General features: G+C 49.7%; 1 protein-coding gene across 5 annotated transcripts in view; it reads left to right on the top strand.

The window, feature by feature from the left end:
• The window catches only part of LOC120063087 (proprotein convertase subtilisin/kexin type 5-like), a 48,592-nt gene that overhangs the window by 14,256 nt on the left and 19,730 nt on the right, over positions 1 to 14,606 (top strand). For all 5 annotated transcript variants that reach the window (XR_005478462.1, XR_005478461.1, XM_039013227.1 and 2 more), the window contains exons 5-8: positions 8,868 to 8,944; positions 10,801 to 10,889; positions 11,006 to 11,178; positions 13,342 to 13,554. Coding sequence is in view for 3 of the 5 variants with exons in the window: in XM_039013227.1 (XP_038869155.1) it covers positions 8,868 to 8,944; positions 10,801 to 10,889; positions 11,006 to 11,178; positions 13,342 to 13,554 (552 nt within the window). In the remaining 2 variants the exon portion in view is untranslated. The remainder of the gene's footprint in view (positions 1 to 8,867; positions 8,945 to 10,800; positions 10,890 to 11,005; positions 11,179 to 13,341; positions 13,555 to 14,606) is intronic.

Raw genomic sequence — 14,606 nt, 5'->3', positions numbered from 1 at the left:
GAATGGGGTATGTGTGTGGTTGTGGGTTTTGGAATGGGGTATGTGTGTGGTTGCGGGTTTTGGAATGGGGTATGTGTGTGGTTGTGGGTTTTGGAATGGGGTATGTGTGTGGTTGCGGGTTTTGGAATGGGGTATGTGTGTGGTTGTGGGTTTGGAATGGGGTATGTGTGTGGTTGTGGTTTTGGAATGGGTATGTGTGTGGTTGCGGGTTTTGGAATGGGGTATGTGTGTGGTTGTGGGTTTTGGAATGGGGTATGTGTGTGGTTGTGGGTTTTGGAATGGGGTATGTGTGTGGTTGTGGGTTTTGGAATGGGGTATGTTGTGGGTTTTGGAATGGGGTATGTGTGTGGTTGTGGGTTTTGGAATGGGGTATGTGTGTGGTTGTGGGTTTTGGAATGGGGTATGTGTGTGGTTGCGGGTTTTGGAATGGGGTATGTGTGTGGTTGTGGGTTTTGGAATGGGGTATGTGTGTGGTTGTGGGTTTTGGAATGGGGTATGTGTGTGGTTGTGGGTTTTGGAATGGGGTATGTGTGTGGTTGTGGGTTTTGGAATGGGGTATGTGTGTGGTTGTGGGTTTTGGAATGGGGTATGTGTGTGGTTGCGGGTTTTGGAATGGGGTATGTGTGTGGTTGTGGGTTTTGGAATGGGGTATGTGTGTGGTTGTGGGTTTTGGAATGGGGTATGTGTGTGGTTGCGGGTTTTGGAATGGGGTATGTGTGTGGTTGTGGGTTTTGGAATGGGGTATGTGTGTGGTTGCGGGTTTTGGAATGGGGTATGTGTGTGGTTGCGGGTTTTGGAATGGGGTATGTGTGTGGTTGCGGGTTTTGGAATGGGGTATGTGTGTGGTTGTGGGTTTTGGAATGGGGTATGTGTGTGGTTGCGGGTTTTGGAATGGGGTATGTGTGTGGTTGCGGGTTTTGGAATGGGGTATGTGTGTGGTTGCGGGTTTTGGAATGGGGTATGTGTGTGGTTGCGGGTTTTGGAATGGGGTATGTGTGTGGTTGTGGGTTTTGGAATGGGGTATGTGTGTGGTTGTGGGTTTTGGAATGGGGTATGTGTGTGGTTGTGGGTTTGGAATGGGGTATGTGTGTGGTTGCGGGTTTTGGAATGGGGTATGTGTGTGGTTGCGGGTTTTGGAATGGGGTATGTGTGTGGTTGCGGGTTTTGGAATGGGGTATGTGTGTGGTTGCGGGTTTTGGAATGGGGTATGTGTGTGGTTGCGGGTTTTGGAATGGGGTATGTGTGTGGTTGCGGGTTTTGGAATGGGGTATGTGTGTGGTTGCGGGTTTTGGAATGGGGTATGTGTGTGGTTGCGGGTTTTGGAATGGGGTATGTGTGTGGTTGCGGGTTTTGGAATGGGGTATGTGTGTGGTTGCGGGTTTTGGAATGGGGTATGTGTGTGGTTGCGGGTTTTGGAATGGGGTATGTGTGTGGTTGCGGGTTTTGGAATGGGGTATGTGTGTGGTTGCGGGTTTTGGAATGGGGTATGTGTGTGGTTGCGGGTTTTGGAATGGGGTATGTGTGTGGTTGTGGGTTTGGAATGGGGTATGTGTGTGGTTGCGGGTTTTGGAATGGGGTATGTGTGTGGTTGTGGGTTTTGGAATGGGGTATGTGTGTGGTTGTGGGTTTTGGAATGGGGTATGTGTGTGGTTGTGGGTTTTGGAATGGGGTATGTGTGTGGTTGTGGGTTTTGGAATGGGGTATGTGTGTGGTTGTGGGTTTTGGAATGGGGTATGTGTGTGGTTGTGGGTTTTGGGATGGGGTATGTGTGTGGTTGTGGGTTTTGGAATGGGGTATGTGTGTGGTTGTGGGTTTTGGAATGGGGTATGTGTGTGGTTGTGGGTTTTGGAATGGGGTATGTGTGTGGTTGTGGGTTTTGGAATGGGGTATGTGTGTGGTTGTGGGTTTTGGAATGGGGTATGTGTGTGGTTGTGGGTTTTGGAATGGGGTATGTGTGTGGTTGCGGGTTTTGGAATGGGGTATGTGTGTGGTTGCGGGTTTTGGAATGGGGTATGTGTGTGGTTGTGGGTTTTGGAATGGGGTATGTGTGTGGTTGTGGGTTTTGGAATGGGGTATGTGTGTGGTTGTGGGTTTTGGAATGGGGTATGTGTGTGGTTGTGGGTTTTGGAATGGGGTATGTGTGTGGTTGTGGGTTTTGGAATGGGGTATGTGTGTGGTTGCGGGTTTTGGAATGGGGTATGTGTGTGGTTGCGGGTTTTGGAATGGGGTATGTGTGTGGTTGTGGGTTTTGGAATGGGGTATGTGTGTGGTTGCGGGTTTTGGAATGGGGTATGTGTGTGGTTGCGGGTTTTGGAATGGGGTATGTGTGTGGTTGCGGGTTTTGGAATGGGGTATGTGTGTGGTTGCGGGTTTTGGAATGGGGTATGTGTGTGGTTGCGGGTTTTGGAATGGGGTATGTGTGTGGTTGCGGGTTTTGGAATGGGGTATGTGTGTGGTTGCGGGTTTTGGAATGGGGTATGTGTGTGGTTGCGGGTTTTGGAATGGGGTATGTGTGTGGTTGTGGGTTTTGGAATGGGGTATGTGTGTGGTTGTGGGTTTTGGAATGGGGTATGTGTGTGGTTGCGGGTTTTGGAATGGGGTATGTGTGTGGTTGCGGGTTTTGGAATGGGGTATGTGTGTGGTTGCGGGTTTTGGAATGGGGTATGTGTGTGGTTGCGGGTTTTGGAATGGGGTATGTGTGTGGTTGTGGGTTTTGGAATGGGGTATGTGTGTGGTTGTGGGTTTTGGAATGGGGTATGTGTGTGGTTGCGGGTTTTGGAATGGGGTATGTGTGTGGTTGCGGGTTTTGGAATGGGGTATGTGTGTGGTTGTGGTTGAATGGGTATGTGTGGTTGTGGTTTTGGAATGGGGTATGTGTGTGGTTGTGGGTTTTGGAATGGGGTATGTGTGTGGTTGTGGGTTTTGGAATGGGGTATGTGTGTGGTTGTGGGTTTTGGAATGGGGTATGTGTGTGGTTGTGGGTTTTGGAATGGGGTATGTGTGTGGTTGTGGGTTTTGGAATGGGGTATGTGTGTGGTTGTGGGTTTTGGAATGGGGTATGTGTGTGGTTGTGGGTTTTGGAATGGGGTATGTGTGTGGTTGTGGGTTTTGGAATGGGGTATGTGGGTTTTGGAATGGGGTATGTGGGTTTTGGAATGGGGTATGTGGGTGGTTGTGGGTTTTGGAATGGGGTATGTGTGTGGTTGTGGGTTTTGGAATGGGGTATGTGTGTGGTTGTGGGTTTTGGAATGGGGTATGTGTGTGGTTGCGGGTTTTGGAATGGGGTATGTGTGTGGTTGCGGGTTTTGGAATGGGGTATGTGTGTGGTTGTGGGTTTTGGAATGGGGTATGTGTGTGGTTGCGGGTTTTGGAATGGGGTATGTGTGTGGTTGCGGGTTTTGGAATGGGGTATGTGTGTGGTTGCGGGTTTTGGAATGGGGTATGTGTGTGGTTGTGGGTTTTGGAATGGGGTATGTGTGTGGTTGTGGGTTTTGGAATGGGGTATGTGTGTGGTTGCGGGTTTTGGAATGGGGTATGTGTGTGGTTGTGGGTTTTGGAATGGGGTATGTGTGTGGTTGCGGGTTTTGGAATGGGGTATGTGTGTGGTTGCGGGTTTTGGAATGGGGTATGTGTGTGGTTGCGGGTTTTGGAATGGGGTATGTGTGTGGTTGCGGGTTTTGGAATGGGGTATGTGTGTGGTTGCGGGTTTTGGAATGGGGTATGTGTGTGGTTGTGGGTTTTGGAATGGGGTATGTGTGTGGTTGTGGGTTTTGGAATGGGGTATGTGTGTGGTTGCGGGTTTTGGAATGGGGTATGTGTGTGGTTGCGGGTTTTGGAATGGGGTATGTGTGTGGTTGCGGGTTTTGGAATGGGGTATGTGTGTGGTTGCGGGTTTTGGAATGGGGTATGTGTGTGGTTGTGGGTTTTGGAATGGGGTATGTGTGTGGTTGCGGGTTTTGGAATGGGGTATGTGTGTGGTTGCGGGTTTTGGAATGGGGTATGTGTGTGGTTGCGGGTTTTGGAATGGGGTATGTGTGTGGTTGCGGGTTTTGGAATGGGGTATGTGTGTGGTTGCGGGTTTTGGAATGGGGTATGTGTGTGGTTGTGGGTTTTGGAATGGGGTATGTGTGTGGTTGTGGGTTTTGGAATGGGGTATGTGTGTGGTTGTGGGTTTTGGAATGGGGTATGTGTGTGGTTGTGGGTTTTGGAATGGGGTATGTGTGTGGTTGTGGGTTTTGGAATGGGGTATGTGTGTGGTTGTGGGTTTTGGAATGGGGTATGTGTGTGGTTGTGGGTTTTGGAATGGGGTATGTGTGTGGTTGCGGGTTTTGGAATGGGGTATGTGTGTGGTTGCGGGTTTTGGAATGGGGTATGTGTGTGGTTGCGGGTTTTGGAATGGGGTATGTGTGTGGTTGCGGGTTTTGGAATGGGGTATGTGTGTGGTTGTGGGTTTTGGAATGGGGTATGTGTGTGGTTGTGGGTTTTGGAATGGGGTATGTGTGTGGTTGTGGGTTTTGGAATGGGGTATGTGTGTGGTTGTGGGTTTTGGAATGGGGTATGTGTGTGGTTGTGGGTTTTGGAATGGGGTATGTGTGTGGTTGCGGGTTTTGGAATGGGGTATGTGTGTGGTTGCGGGTTTTGGAATGGGGTATGTGTGTGGTTGTGGGTTTTGGAATGGGGTATGTGTGTGGTTGCGGGTTTTGGAATGGGGTATGTGTGTGGTTGCGGGTTTTGGAATGGGGTATGTGTGTGGTTGTGGGTTTTGGAATGGGGTATGTGTGTGGTTGTGGGTTTTGGAATGGGGTATGTGTGTGGTTGCGGGTTTTGGAATGGGGTATGTGTGTGGTTGCGGGTTTTGGAATGGGGTATGTGTGTGGTTGCGGGTTTTGGAATGGGGTATGTGTGTGGTTGCGGGTTTTGGAATGGGGTATGTGTGTGGTTGCGGGTTTTGGAATGGGGTATGTGTGTGGTTGCGGGTTTTGGAATGGGGTATGTGTGTGGTTGTGGGTTTTGGAATGGGGTATGTGTGTGGTTGTGGGTTTTGGAATGGGGTATGTGTGTGGTTGTGGGTTTTGGAATGGGGTATGTGTGTGGTTGTGGGTTTTGGAATGGGGTATGTGTGTGGTTGTGGGTTTTGGAATGGGGTATGTGTGTGGTTGCGGGTTTTGGAATGGGGTATGTGTGTGGTTGCGGGTTTTGGAATGGGGTATGTGTGTGGTTGCGGGTTTTGGAATGGGGTATGTGTGTGGTTGCGGGTTTTGGAATGGGGTATGTGTGTGGTTGCGGGTTTTGGAATGGGGTATGTGTGTGGTTGTGGGTTTTGGAATGGGGTATGTGTGTGGTTGTGGGTTTTGGAATGGGGTATGTGTGTGGTTGTGGGTTTTGGAATGGGGTATGTGTGTGGTTGTGGGTTTGGAATGGGGTATGTGTGTGGTTGTGGGTTTTGGAATGGGGTATGTGTGTGGTTGTGGGTTTTGGAATGGGGTATGTGTGTGGTTGCGGGTTTTGGAATGGGGTATGTGTGTGGTTGCGGGTTTTGGAATGGGGTATGTGTGTGGTTGCGGGTTTTGGAATGGGGTATGTGTGTGGTTGTGGGTTTGGAATGGGGTATGTGTGTGGTTGTGGGTTTTGGAATGGGGTATGTGTGTGGTTGTGGGTTTTGGAATGGGGTATGTGTGTGGTTGTGGGTTTTGGAATGGGGTATGTGTGTGGTTGTGGGTTTTGGAATGGGGTATGTGTGTGGTTGTGGGTTTTGGAATGGGGTATGTGTGTGGTTGTGGGTTTTGGAATGGGGTATGTGTGTGGTTGCGGGTTTTGGAATGGGGTATGTGTGTGGTTGTGGGTTTTGGAATGGGGTATGTGTGTGGTTGTGGGTTTTGGAATGGGGTATGTGTGTGGTTGTGGGTTTTGGAATGGGGTATGTGTGTGGTTGTGGGTTTTGGAATGGGGTATGTGTGTGGTTGTGGGTTTTGGAATGGGGTATGTGTGTGGTTGTGGGTTTTGGAATGGGGTATGTGTGTGGTTGTGGGTTTTGGAATGGGGTATGTGTGTGGTTGCGGGTTTTGGAATGGGGTATGTGTGTGGTTGTGGGTTTTGGAATGGGGTATGTGTGTGGTTGTGGGTTTTGGAATGGGGTATGTGTGTGGTTGTGGGTTTTGGAATGGGGTATGTGTGTGGTTGTGGGTTTTGGAATGGGGTATGTGTGTGGTTGTGGGTTTTGGAATGGGGTATGTGTGTGGTTGCGGGTTTTGGAATGGGGTATGTGTGTGGTTGCGGGTTTTGGAATGGGGTATGTGTGTGGTTGCGGGTTTTGGAATGGGGTATGTGTGTGGTTGCGGGTTTTGGAATGGGGTATGTGTGTGGTTGTGGGTTTTGGAATGGGGTATGTGTGTGGTTGTGGGTTTTGGAATGGGGTATGTGTGTGGTTGTGGGTTTTGGATTGGGTATGTGTGTGGTTGTGGGTTTTGGAATGGGGTATGTGTGTGGTTGTGGGTTTTGGAATGGGGTATGTGTGTGGTTGTGGGTTTTGGAATGGGGTATGTGTGTGGTTGTGGGTTTTGGAATGGGGTATGTGTGTGGTTGTGGGTTTTGGAATGGGGTATGTGTGTGGTTGCGGGTTTTGGAATGGGGTATGTGTGTGGTTGCGGGTTTTGGAATGGGGTATGTGTGTGGTTGTGGGTTTTGGAATGGGGTGTGTGTGTGGTTGCGGGTTTTGGAATGGGGTATGTGTGTGGTTGCGGGTTTTGGAATGGGGTATGTGTGTGGTTGCGGGTTTTGGAATGGGGTATGTGTGTGGTTGTGGGTTTTGGAATGGGGTATGTGTGTGGTTGTGGGTTTTTGGAATGGGGTATGTGTGTGGTTGTGGGTTTTGGAATGGGGTATGTGTGTGGTTGTGGGTTTTGGAATGGGGGTATGTGTGTGGTTGTGGGTTTTGGAATGGGGGTATGTGTGTGGTTGTGGGTTTTGGAGGGGGTATGTGTGTGGTTGTGGGTTTTGGATTGGGGTATGTGTGTGGTTGTGGTTTTGGATTGGGGTATGTGTGTGGTTGTGGTTTTGGATTGGGGTATGTGTGTGGTTGTGGGTTTGGAATGGGGTATGTGTATGGTTGGGTTTTGGAATGGGGTATGTATGTGGGTTTTGGAATGGGGTATGTATGTGGGTTTTGGAATGGGGTATGTATGTGGGTTTTGGAATGGGGTATGTATGTGGTTTTGGAATGGGGTATGTATGTGGGTTTTGGAATGGGGTATGTGGGTTTTGGAATGGGGTATGTGGGTTTTGGAATGGGGTATGTGGGTTTTGGAATGGGGTATGTGGGTTTTGGAATGGGGTATGTGGGTTTTGGAATGGGGTATGTGGGTTTTGGAATGGGGTATGTGGGTTTTGGAATGGGGTATGTGGGTTTTGGAATGGGGTATGTGGGTTTTGGAATGGGGTATGTGGGTTTTGGAATGGGGTATGTGGGTTTTGGAATGGGGTATGTGGGTTTTGGAATGGGGTATGTGGGTTTTGGAATGGGGGTATGTGTGTGTGGTTGTGGGTTTTGGAATGGGGGTATGTGTGTGTGGTTGTGGGTTTTGGAATGGGGGTATGTGTGTGTGGTTGTGGGTTTTGGAATGGGGGTATGTGTGTGTGGTTGTGGGTTTTGGAATGGGGGTTTTGGAGTGGGGTATGTGTGTGGTTGTGGGTTTTGGAATGGGGGTTTTGGAATGGGGGTTTTGGAATGGGGTGTGTGTGGGGGTTTTGGAATGGGGTATGTGGTTGTGGGTTTTGGAATGGGGTATGTGTGTGTGGGGGTTTTGGAATGGGGTATGTGTGTGTGGGGGGGGGGGTTTGGAATGGGGTATGTGGTTGTGGGTTTTGGAATGGGGTGTGTGTGTGGGGGTTTTGGAATGGGGTATGTGTGTGTGTGTGTGTGGGGGGGGGGGTTTGGAATGGGGTATGTGTGTGTGTGGGGGTTTTGGAATGGGGTATGTATGGGTTTTGGAATGGGATATGTGTGGGTGGGTTTTGGAATGGGATATGTGTGGGTGGGTTTTGGAATGGGGTATGTGTGGGGGTTTTGGAATGGGGTATGTGGTTGTGGGTTTTGGAATGGGGTGTGTGTGTGGGGGTTTTGGAATGGGGTATGTGTGTGTGTGGGGGTTTTGGAATGGGGTATGTGTGTGTGGGGGGGTTTTGGAATGGGGTATGTATGGGTTTTGGAATGGGGTATGTATGGGTTTTGGAATGGGGTGTGTGTGTGGGGGTTTTGGAATGGGGGTTTTGGAATGGGGTATGTGTGGGGGGGGGGGGGTTTGGAATGGGGTATGTGTGTGTGTGGGGGGGGGTTTTGGAATGGGGTATGTGTGTGTGGGGGTTTTGGAATGGGGTATGTATGTGTTTTGGAATGGTATGTGTGGGTGGGTTTTGGAATGGGGTATGTATGTGTTTTGGAATGGGGTATGTGTGGGTGGGTTTTGGAATGGGGTATGTGTGGGTGGGTTTTGGAATGGGGTATGTGTGGGTGGGTTTTGGAATGGGGTATGTGTGGGTGGGTTTTGGAATGGGGTATGTGTGGGTGGGTGGGTTTTGGAATGGGGTATGTGTGGGTGGGTGGGTTTTGGAATGGGGTATGTGTGGGTGGGTGGGTTTTGGAATGGGGTATGTGTGGGTGGGTGGGTTTTGGAATGGGGTATGTGTGGGTGGGTGGGTTTTGGAATGGGGTATGTGTGGGTGGGTGGGTTTTGGAATGGGGTATGTGTGGGTGGGTGGGTTTTGGAATGGGGTAGGGGTATGTTGCATATTCATGCCATTGGCCGATTTCTGCTGCTCCGCCCTCGGCCATAAGAACACCATGATGGTGAAGGTATTTCCTCTGTTTCCAGGACAACCAGGCCAGTTATGATGTCAACGGGAATGACATGGACCCCATGCCCCGTTATGATGCCAGCAATGAGAACAAGTAAGATACCGGGTCACAGCATCGCTCTCCGCTGTGTGTGTTTGCGCTCGCTATCTGTATAGTTCTGTAGTAGTGTGTGTGTGTGTGTGTGGAACTCTCCTCTGCCTGGGAGCCCTGTGTCCTGCGCCAGTTTGGCTGTCAGAGTGTTTTTGGACTATTCTATTCTAGGCAGTATGCTGCTAGAGGGGATACTGGAACACAGCCATTAGTGTGTTCCTGCTACCTAAAGCTTACACACTACACGCTTTTCAGACAGATTCTGTATCTTTGCACTGTCCCAACTTGTCCAGTCTCCGATATCATACGAACATAGAGGGGAACATAGAGGGGAGAGGTTTTATGAAGGCTCCCCTCTAACTGCTGATGCTCTCCAGACGTCCCTATCTGATACGTCTGCGAGTGTGGTGGTAGGAGCGCGCGAGTGTGGTGGTAGGAGCGCGCGAGTGTGGTGGTAGGAGCGCGCGAGTGTGGTCGTAGGAGTTCCAATTTGCCCCAGCTTTATTTTATGACACGGTACTGATTTGAAGAATGAGGACTCGCCACTTCTGATCCAGACCAACCAAAGAGACCAGAATGGATTGGTTACAGTCCACTCTACCGTCCCTTTCTTTTAAACCAGCAGTTTCACAGATGTTCAAAGTAAACGGACACTAAACTTGCATCCGCTGTGTGGTGTGTTACCTTTGTGTGTGTGTGTGTGTGTGTGTGTGTGTTACCTTTGTGTGTGTGTGTTTTTTTCCAGAGGAGAACAAGCTGTTCTTTCCGCTTATTTCCTGTGTGAGGAACGTATCCGCTGCTGAATTTGAACATTTCCATGTGATAGAATCTCTGCTATAATGTAGAAGTCCACTTCTGTGGGCTGAACCAAGGAATCACCTTGATCTAGTCAGTGTGTTATTGACATTGAACTTTAGTCATCCTACAAATGGTGTGGTTCAGAGTGATGCGGAGCAGGCATGGAACAGAGATGGGCTGAGAGCAGACAACATGAGCACACACACCACCCTCCACACGCGTACGCAGAGGAGACGCAGGCAACAGGCAGAACATGGAGCTGTGTGACGCCAAACGGAGCTAAAGGATTTGGATGTTCCCTACTATTTGTCCGCTATAGGGGAAGAGCTGTGTTGTGGAGGGAGGTTCTAGCCAGGTGATGGAATACAGTACAGTGGAAACCATAAGCTAGCGAGGGTGTGCGCGTCTGCCTGCCACGGGTTAGATGCTGGGGTTGCCATGACGGCAATCAGTGGCGACTCTGGGCCGCTTGGTCCAGATGTTCTCGGCATGAGGGCTGGTCATGCCGAGCGAGAGACTTTGCCTCTTCGTCCTCCTAAAAGTCACTCTTGTTTGTTTGCTCTGGTCACTGACCCTGGCCGATTGTCGCTACAGTCTGTGGCGGAATGTTACCCTTGTTTGTTGAGGGCTCGGGGACATGCAAAACATTTGTCTCTTTCACATTGTGAAAATATTTGAGGGCTGTATGTAACCCAGTGCAGCTGCTGCTGCCTCTGACAGCAGGGCCATGTTCGTTACGCACCAAACTGAGGAAAATGAAAAAGCTATGAAACGTTTTCCATTGCATGCCCTTCTGAACAAGACTCAGCCCCTGCTACTGGCCATGAGTAGGCCTGTTCCTCCAGGCCGTAGGTTGAACTCAGTCGAACTCCACTTAGTTCTCCGCCATGCGTCTTTACCGGAACGTGCAGGGTGTCCGATGCTATCCTGACTGTTTGTGCGTTCTTCAGTGTATCTGTTTACATATTTGTGTGAGTTTTATAAATGTGCGCTTGTGGGAGTGTGGAAATGTGTTTCTGTGTTTATGTGCGTAATGTAAAGTGTCCCTGCTCTCTCTCCAGGCATGGAACACGCTGTGCTGGGGAAGTTGCTGCATCTGCTAACAACTCCCATTGCACTGTGGGAATTGCCTACAACGCACGGATAGGGGGTGAGTGTTGGGTTTACTCTATGCAACTGTGCTTGAGTGTGTGATGTAAACTGTGTGTGCCAAATGTACTGTTGTTTCACTGTGTGTGTGTGTGTGTGTGTGTGTGTGTGTGTCAGGGGTGCGGATGCTGGACGGTGATGTGACAGACATGGTGGAGGCCAAGTCTCTGAGTCTGCAGCCGCAGCACATTGACATCTACAGCGCCAGCTGGGGTCCTGATGACGACGGCAAGACCGTGGACGGCCCCGCCTCCCTGGCAAGGCAGGCCTTCGAGAACGGCATCCGCATGGTGCATCTCACACACACACACACACACACACACACACACACACACACACACACAGTAGACATGCACATTAAGTATACAGACTTATACCCACGATCAAAACACCAATTCGCTCTCAGAAGAAGACTGGGGCGAAGAATACACATTGACTTGGACAAACGCAGGCAGTAACTGGGCGGCCAGAGTGTAATCAATGCCTCGGGGGCACTTCTAGACATTTCGATTAAAGAGCTTGGCCTGATTAGCATATTCATGTGCTGTATCCATATTCATGAGCGTTTTGTGGAGGTGGCTCAAAGGAAGAGCTTAGCCTAGGGGTTAAGTGGAGGGGAGTTGACTTCACAAGGTCGCTTGTGATGATGTCAGAGTGCCCTCTCCTTGCTGAGTCAGACATGCTGCTTACATTTTGATTATAGAGAAAGTAAAACAATGGTTAGATTTTGGTGGTGGGTTACGTACACTGAGTATTCAAAACAATAGGAACTCCCTTTGCCCTCAGAACAGCTTCAATTCGTCGGGGCATGGACTACAAGGCGATGAAAGCGTTCCACAGGGATGCTAGCCCATATTGAGTCCAGTGCTTCCCATAGTTGTCAAGTTGGCTGGATATCCTTTGGGTGGGGGACCATTCTTGATACACACGGGAAAACTGTTGAGCGTGAAAAACCCAGCGGTTCTTGACACTCAAACCGGTGTGCCTGGCACCTACTACCATACCCCGCTCAAAGGCACTTACATTTTTTTACCTAGCCCAGTCACCCTCTGAATGGTACACATACAAAATCCATGTTTCAATTGTCTCGAGGCTTAAAAATAATTCTTTACTCTGTCTCCTCCCTTTCATCTACACTGATTGAAGTGGATTTAACAAGTGACATCAATAAGGGTGGCAGGTAGCCTAGCGGTTAAGAGTGTTGGGCCGATAACTGAAAGGTCGCTGGTTTGAATCCCAGAGCCGACTGTGAAAAATCTGTTGATGTGCCCTTGAGCAAGGCACTTAACCCTAATTGATCCTGTATGTAGCTCTGGATAAGAGCATCTGTTAAAATGTAATAAATGTAAAGAGATCATAGCACTCACCTGGTCAGTTTATGTCATGGAAAGAGCAGGTGTTCTTAATGATTTGTGTTCTCAGTGTATGTCTTTGTTGTGCATGGAAGCTACAGAGTCCATTGGACTATTATGACAGATGGTTGAAGGTGTGTGTGGCAGGTTGGCCTACAGAAAGGGGATGTGACTGTGTAACCAGTTGGAAGGGAGGAGAAAATGTGTTAGCCCGCGTATGTTTGTGAAATATTACTGACCTGTTCGGGAGAGGTGTGTGTTGCTGTTGTTAGGTTAGAGGGTGCAGGTCCCCCAGACCCAGTCCCCACGCTCTCTTAGGTATCTTGAGCTAATTTTCTCGTAAACGTTTTTTGGTTGTCTGTCTGTCTCTTTTTTTTCTTTCTTTTTTCGTCTTTGTCGGTCTCCCTCTTGCTTCAATAAGTCATCATCTCCCTACCTGCTCTTTCACTCTCTCGCTCTCTTTGTCTCTCTCTGTCACACTCCCTCTGTATCTCTCCCCTCCTTTCTCGCACAGCTTCTCTCTTTCTCGCTCTCTCCCTCTTTTTTTCCCCTCCCTCTCCCTTCAAAGCTGGTCCCAGTTTTCTCTCAGCGTTTGATTCTCTCCTCACTCAGAGGGGCTTCTATCTCTTATCAATGGCTGACAGAGGCCTTTTGAAGTGCTTCCCTCCACCTTTTATCCCCTCTGTGTGTGGATGTGTGTACATGCATGCATGCATGCGTGTCTGCCTGTGTGTGTTTGAGTGAGAGTGAGTCAGAGCTCACAGAGCAGTAGGCTCCCTCAAGTTTCTCTGCCAAGTAGAGTCACCAATAAAAACCCATATAAATAGAATTATGGCATTTTGGCATCATTGACTTCATTTGATTGGGGATGCCCGCTCAAGTAATTGCATTTCTATGTAAATATCTCTGTTTACTGAAGCTGTGTGATAGTCCCGCTCCATTAAGTAATTTGGGCTAATGTAATTAATGTGCTCATTCCCCTGCCACTGCTGCGTGCACCTGCTATTACCATTTCGGCACCAGGTGGCGGAAGAACGTTTGTTCCCACGGGCAGGAAGTCCCGCCTCTGATCTAATTGACAATGATTTGATTTCCTGCCAGGGAAGGAAGGGGCGTGGCTCCATCTTTGTGTGGGCGTCAGGGAACGGCGGGCGGAGCCGGGACCACTGCTCCTGTGACGGCTACACCAACAGCATCTACACTATCTCCATCTCCAGCACCGCCGAGAGCGGACGCAAGCCCTGGTACCTGGAGGAGTGCTCCTCCACCCTCACCACCACCTACAGTAGCGGAGAGAACTACGACCGCAAGATAGTAAGTCTGTCTCAGAGAGAGAGAGAGAGAGAGAGAGAGAGAGAGAGAGAGAGAGAGAGAGAGAGAGAGAGAGAGAGAGAGAGAGAGAGAGAGAGAGAGAGAGAGAGAGAGAGAGAGAGAGAGAGAGAGAGAGAGAGAGAGAGAGAGAGAGAGAGAGAGAGAGAGAGAGAGAGAGAGAGAGAGAGAGAGAGAGAGAGAGAGAGAGAGAGAGAGAGAGAGAGAGAGAGAGAGAGACTGTGTGTGTGCGCTTGTGTATGGCTGTTCCTCCATTCTTACCACAACATACAGCAGCAGAGGGAAGAGCGAACTACGACTGTCTGATAGTTGAGGGGTGTGTGTGAGCTCTTGTGGCCCACACTCCGTTGACCTTCAGTCTGTCTTTGTAACGGCTGTGAGGGTCTATAGCAGGATGGGATTGTATCAACACCACCAAGACCGAGGTGGTCTGCCAATGGAGCTAGCCCTCCACCCACCATGCCTGTCTTCACCATTGAACACAAATCACTGGCAATAGTCCCGTCATTCAAATACCTGGGCAGCATCCTCACGGAGGACTGCAGCATCGACCTCAATTCTAAACAGGATTAAGCATCAGCTGCCTTCGGGAAACTCAGACGCAGGGTCTTCTAAAACAGGGATCTCCCCATCCACACAACTTAGTCGCCGCAGCTCGAGCGATTCCACGTAAGATGCCTGCAGTGAATCCTGGGAATCACCTTGCTTTTACCAACTGCAAAAGTATGGAGGCCATGGTCACCCAAACACCGACTGCTGGCTTGGGCATGTCATTAGAATTTCTTGTGAGCGCTTGTTCGCGGAAGATCCTGTACGGCCGGCTACATCTTGGCCGGCGGTCTGTAGGGGGGCAGATGCAGCGCTACAAGGACCAGCTGAAGAAGTGCACCATTTAAAAAAACTTTTATTTAACTAGGCAAGTCAGTTAAGAACAAATTCTTATTGTCAATGACGGCCTAGGAACAGTGGGTTAACTACCTTGTTCAGGGGCAGAATGACAGATTTGTACCTTGTCAGCTCGGGGATTCCGAACTTGC

This window comes from Salvelinus namaycush, chromosome 18 (assembly GCF_016432855.1).
Source record: "Salvelinus namaycush isolate Seneca chromosome 18, SaNama_1.0, whole genome shotgun sequence".
Taxonomy (NCBI): Eukaryota; Metazoa; Chordata; class Actinopteri; order Salmoniformes; family Salmonidae; genus Salvelinus; species Salvelinus namaycush.
The sequence above is the reverse complement of the archived record's forward strand: the minus strand, read 5'-3'. Positions and strand labels throughout refer to the sequence as shown.